Genomic DNA, 6000 nt, shown 5'->3' with positions numbered 1-6000 from the left:
CTCCTCGTTCTTTGTCTCGACTTCCTGACACATTCAACTGCAGCATCTTGGCTCTGAGCTCTACTCATCAGATGAGAAACCCCTGGACTAAAAACTGTCTTCCCTGAAGCGGGAGATGGAACGGAAGACACGGTGCTCCCCGCAGAGCCACCCTCCAGGGACAACGGGCAGGTCGCTAAGCGGGTAGCACGATTGGCCGAGAGGGCACTGTGCTGGGGGAAGCTGGGACGTCTTAAGAATTCCTACTAAATCGCTTTCTCGTGAGAATCAGTGCAATAAAGAAACCGAGTGGGCTGGGTTCAGAGGCGGCTCCGTCCCTACCTCAGGTCCCACCAGTGACTATTCTATAACGACACGAAAGAGACCACCGCCACAGCCCCCCGTGCTGCTGCCCTCACCCAGCTCTGGAGGTAAGGGAAGCCCCGCTTGGTGGAAAAATGAGATGGAGGCAAGAGGAAATCATGCAGTGTGTGAGCTCGCGACGACCCTCCGTAGAGGGCAGAGGCCCGTTGGGCAGATCTGCACCCCTCTCCAGCTGGACCCGAGCCCGGAGAAAGCCACAGTGCAGAAGGACGGGACACTGAATGAAGTGAGCACCCCAAGCCCCCATGAAAGTTTGTTTTCAGTTCCCCAAATTGCCCCCTAGAGATAACATGCCACTTTGAATAGCACTTTTGCCTCTGCCCCAAGTGTCAGTTCTCCAGTATGAAGGCTAAACAATCATCATCAATATTGCAATACAAATGAACTTTTTTTTTTGATTTTTTTTTTGTTTTTAGCCCTAGGATTTTGTTTTACAGTGACATTATTAATACGAGCCATTCGAGATCAAAGTTTCCCCGTGGAAGGGACACCGAGCAGCATTAAATAGTTCATCTTTCAGAATGTGCAACAATGGCTGTATGTTAGAGATGTCTGTTAAACATATACACACAACGGATCCATCTGCTTGTTGGACTGGGTTTGCGTTTTGGTGGCGGTGGTGGCGGTCAATTAGGTTGGTTATGTTTCCCTACCCAGAAGGTGTGTGAAAGACTTCTAGGAATTCATAAGGAATTGCAGCGGGTATGGAACTCTTACCATTTTTTTCTCCAAATACAGTGAACGGTGCAGGGCTGGGTCCTGTCCGAAGGCTGACCCAGTGCAGGGGACAGGACCGGTAGTGTCCTGTGGTGTATGGTTCTCATGCATGACTTCTGATCACGGCATGCCATCATGCAAATCATTTCTACGCATTGAACGAGCACAATGTTTGGAATCGGCCTGAGCAAGTCCTCCTCAGCCTGAAGAAACCTGATTGTTTCCCCCACCCGTCTCCAAACCACGTGAAGCCCATGTGGAGAAGGACGGCTTATGTCAAAGAAACTGACAACTGAATGACACGGGCTAATGTGAGTGTGTGTGTGTGTTTTCTTTTTGCTGCTTAGCTTAACTAATGTGAGAATGCAAATATAGTTTGCATGGACAAACAAACTTTTAAAGTGATGCTTTCTGCTTCTGAGAATCACCAAAATGAAAAAATAAAATCCATTTGGCTGCAACGGAAATATGCTGGTCCCGGCAGCCTCTCCTCTGGTTTTTGTATCCTGTTGGTTTTGTCCTAAGTTGCATTGACTGATGTGGAACATGCAGTAACCACCTGCCCAAGCATTAGAAAATTTGGGAGTCCAGGGAGCAGGGTCCTTGGCCCTCGGCAGGTCACTGCTCAAGATGCAACCGTGGTACATGGTAAGCAGACTACGTTTGGTATAGATCTTCGGGTTAAAGTGTCTCCACAGCTGTTCTGCATTGATAATATTCAGGAAGTTTGTAAACAATCTTTCACTTGCAAGTTTTACATCTGTACAATATTTAATTTTTGCTTTCCTCTAACACTTGGATTCTCTGACCTCTTTTTGTCTTTTGGCCCTTTCCCTTCTTCCTTCCTCTGCCCGCTGCTGTTTCTCCTTCTCAGGTTTAGTTACACTGTCATAGGACGGGAGGGAGGCTGTGGACGGGGTGCTCTCTTTTTTCTCCCGGTGCGTGCCTCCGTTCTCCAGCTTATTGGAAGTGGTCTTTTTGCAAATGAAGCCCCGCCTTGCTAAATGTCCCCGGTAGGCGCGCTGCAGGACCACCGCCGACACCTCCTCCTGCTTGCGCCGCAGCGTGGTCGTGATCGGCTCGTAAGACACTTTGGAAGGATTGGATGCCACGAACCGCTCCTCCATCTGCTGCCGGAGGATGTCCAACTCCCCGCTATCTCCCAGGACCCGCTTGGTGAAGGCAAAAAGGATGTCCAAGCAGTGGATGCGATCCCCGCTGACCATGGGCAGGTCCATGGCGATGAGTTCGATGGTGTTGGGCTTGGGCACGCGGAGAGGGTGCTCCAAGGCGTCGGCAAAGTCGGCTAGCTTACAGTACTCGATGAACTGGGTGGCGTCGGGGTCAAACTTCTCCCAGATCTCGTAGAAGGTCTCGAAGTCGTCCTCACTCAGAGGGTCGGCGCTCTCCTCCGTGGCCACGCTGAAGTTCTCCAAGATGATGGCGATGTACATGTTCACGACGATCAGGAAGGAGATGATGATGTAGCTGACGAAGAAGAAGATGCCCACGGAGGGGTTCCCGCAGTCGCCCTTGAAGCCGCTCCCCGGGTGCTCCTTATCCAGACTGCAGTCCGGCGGGCGGTTAAGGATGGGCAGCAGCAGGCCGTCCCACCCGGCCGAGGTTGTGATCTGGAACAGGCAGATCATGCTGTTGCCGAAGGTCTCGAAGTTGAACATGTCATCTATGCCGGCCTCGTGCTTCACGTACGCGAAGTTGGACATCCCGAAGATGGAGAAGATGAACATGACCAGGAAGAGCAGGAGGCCGATGTTGAACAGGGCAGGCAAGGACATCATTAAGGCAAAGAGCAGGGTACGAATCCCTTTGGCACCTTTGATCAGACGCAAGATGCGCCCAATACGGGCCAATCGGATGACTCGGAATAGGGTTGGGGAAACAAAGTATTTCTCAATTATATCAGCCAGGAACATTCCTAAGAAGAGGACAGAAGAAGAAATGTTACTGAGATCGGAGACCCCTTTCTCTCAGGTCACCTGGCACTGGAGCGCTTAAGTTCGAAGGGCTTCACAGAATGAGCGCCTTACCATTCAATCTGAACTGTCATGATGAAGAAAGAAAATCACACGTTTCTCAAACATACGGAAACGCAGAGAAAACAATAACACAGACATCTATGCATTTAATATCCAGGTTTAATAGATGCAAGTATTTTACCAAATTTGCTTCCTCTCTTCAACCACAATCCTGGAGATGGTGTAGTGTTATTCCAGGTTCTTCCTAACTTCACTACGGATGAAGCCATAACTATCATAGATAGATAAGATAGCATCCGATTACGCTGAAAGAATTTTACTGTATCTATCTTTTTAGAACAAGTTCCTTAGATCTCTAACTTAATTGTGAGACTTGGCATTATGTTTGGGAGATTGGTCGCTGGCATTAAAATAATTCTGGATTACGCATTTTCATGGTTGAACAGTATTCCATTTCATGAACAGGTCCTCATTTATCTGTTTTCCCACTCAAGAACACTGAGTTTTCTCAGTTGTGCGCGCGCGTGACTTTCCAAGGCGTTACGGATTCCTCTCCGAAATGCTAGCAAATTTCCATATCCACCGACAGTGAATGGGAGGGCCCAGCGCCACCCAGGACTTCACGACCCTAGGCTGTCGTGTCTTAGTTACTCCGTTATGCCGCTAATTTTCAAAGTATCTTCTTCCTGGCTCTGAAAAGACATTTTTGGTTTCTTATTGTCCATGTCCCTACCCTGCCAAAGTAGCCGAGAAAACCAGAGGGATCTCTCAGGAGTGGCTTTTAACTCAGAGCTTCTAGATTTTGTGTTTAGAGCCATAAATCAGAAACAGCATCAGCAGAGAAAAATGTCAAGGCACAAGTAGGAAATAAAAGTAGAGTGGGACCATGTAAATCCAGAGGGCCTTCTTCTGTTTACGTTTATCGGGGGGCCCACCTCCGCCAGACCGCTTGCCTTGAACACTGCAGGGCAATCACGGGAGCCCAGTAAAGGGCCACAGAAGGAAGAGGACACGCAAAGGTTGGGACGTGGCAGCTGAAGGGAAGGCAACGACAGGCCCTCTTCCTCCAGTGCCTTCCCCTGCTGTCGAGGCCCTGACGAGACAACATGAGCTTCCACTGACAGGAAGGATTTTCTTTGAATAAGGAAATATCTTTCAACCCTAAGGTTCACAAACACTGGGACAGTGAACCGCAGAAGGCTATGCAACCCTTATTAGAGCTTTAGTTTCCCTTTTCTTTTCTTAAAAAGATTTATTTCTTTATTTCAGAGACAGAGAATCTCAAGCATACTCCCCACTGAGCATGGAGCCCGACGCAAGGCTTGACGCAGGGCTCGATCCCACGACCCAGAGATCACAACCTGAGTCAACATCAAGAGTGAGATGCTTAGCCAACTGAGCCACCCAGGTGCCTCACTGAGCTTTTCAAACTAGGACAAAATCTTTTGTTTTTGTTTTTGTTTTGTTTCCCTTCTCTAAGACTCAAACAGGCGTCTAACTGGAGACGTATCAGAGTAACAGCCACCATTTCGGACTTACACTCCCCCATCCATTCCTTCATAAAGCTATCTTTGTGATTAGTCAAGCTCATTATGCATGACTCTTTGTCAACATAGGACAAAAATGTTAACTTGCAGAAAGGGACGAGAGGCGGTAAGTTCAGGGAGCAGGCCGGACAGCCTCTTGGGGGTGTCCTCTGGAGCTAGAATTCCAGGGAGTATTTGAGCTTTTGAGAAAACGTCTACCTCAGCCAGGACCCAAGATGAATTCTCAGCTCTCTTCTTACATCTCAATTAGGGCATAACCACCAATGGTTTAAGAAGTCAGGTAGTATCTGGAATACTGCATTCCATGTCTGGTGGGCAAGTCAGGCTTCAGAGAGAAGGTGCCAGAGTAAGGTTCTGTCTGATGAATGTGTACTTGTCCCCAGAGAAAAGGGGAGAAGGACGGGTAGACAGCACTCCAGGGAGTCCTCTAGGAGGTCCCAGGGCTAGTTACCCTAACTCCTCTTAATTTAAAAAGAATTTCTATACTTTTGTTTCTGAACAAATGAATGATATTTACTAAAAATCCTAATCACCAAAAGTAGAGTTACTCTCCCTCTTTATTTTTGGGTACCATCTGAGAATAGGGGGCATGGTTTGGTCTGTGGGTTTTCTGGCCCACTCAATGACGGGTGGGCAGAAAACATTCAGGAACAGTGGATAGGGCAACACTGTCCAAAGTGTGTTTTGTGGGAGCTTAGGAGTGTGGGTTTGAGGTCAGGGGCTGAGTTGACAGCCCTGCACACTCACTCACTCACCAGCCTCATGTCTTGGTCACCTCTCTGTGCCTCAGTTCCTCGTGGTACTTAGATGGTCATTGTGAGGACTATAGGAATTAGAACTCAAAAAGTACTTAGAATGGTGACCGGCACGTGGTGTGTTTCAGTAAAGCATGAGATACCATTGTTATTACTTGAAACAAAAGGGTGTTGTGATCCAAATAAAGGTAGGATGGTGTGGTCAACAGTTCTTCACTGTAGGACCTCCAAGAACCTTCTCTAGGCTGATGTGCTCTGTGACTCTCCGCAGGGAAATTCCACGTACAGTGCTGGCCAGAGGGATCTCATCATGGGGTTCTTTTCCTGGGGGGGGGATAGTGTTCCACGTGGCAACACACTTTTGGATGTGCTGCTCCAGCAGACAGAACTAGAAAATCAGACACTGGCACCTTGCTCAGCCACCTGGCCACCGGCTCTTGGGCTGCTTCCCTTGGGCCTCAGGCACTCTCCCTCTGCCAGCCTACGTCAGTTAAAGCTACCTGGAACCAAGCCAGTGTTTCACCATTTGAGATACCCTTCAGGAAGGCAAGGAAATGTTTTGGGAGGCCAATCGATTGGCCAGCGTTTCCTCTGCCTGCCAGGGTATCACCCCTACCATGC

The 6000-nt window shown here is 48.7% G+C and overlaps 1 protein-coding gene across 2 annotated transcripts in view; it reads right to left on the bottom strand.

Annotated features, from left to right (window-relative positions):
* Positions 1 to 1455: 1455 nt before the first annotated feature.
* SCN8A (sodium voltage-gated channel alpha subunit 8) overlaps positions 1456 to 6000 on the bottom strand; it is a 111670-nt gene continuing 107125 nt past the window's right edge. For both annotated transcript variants that reach the window (XM_026501841.4, XM_026501840.4), the window contains exon 26: positions 1456 to 3016. In XM_026501841.4, coding sequence (XP_026357626.2) covers positions 1869 to 3016 — 1148 coding nt within the window. In that variant the 3' untranslated portion in view covers positions 1456 to 1868. The remainder of the gene's footprint in view (positions 3017 to 6000) is intronic.

The sequence above is a fragment of the Ursus arctos genome, unplaced genomic scaffold (genome assembly GCF_023065955.2).
Source record: "Ursus arctos isolate Adak ecotype North America unplaced genomic scaffold, UrsArc2.0 scaffold_26, whole genome shotgun sequence".
Lineage (NCBI taxonomy): Eukaryota > Metazoa > Chordata > Mammalia > Carnivora > Ursidae > Ursus > Ursus arctos.
Note: the sequence above shows the minus strand (reverse complement) of the source record. Positions and strands in the feature narration are given on the sequence as shown.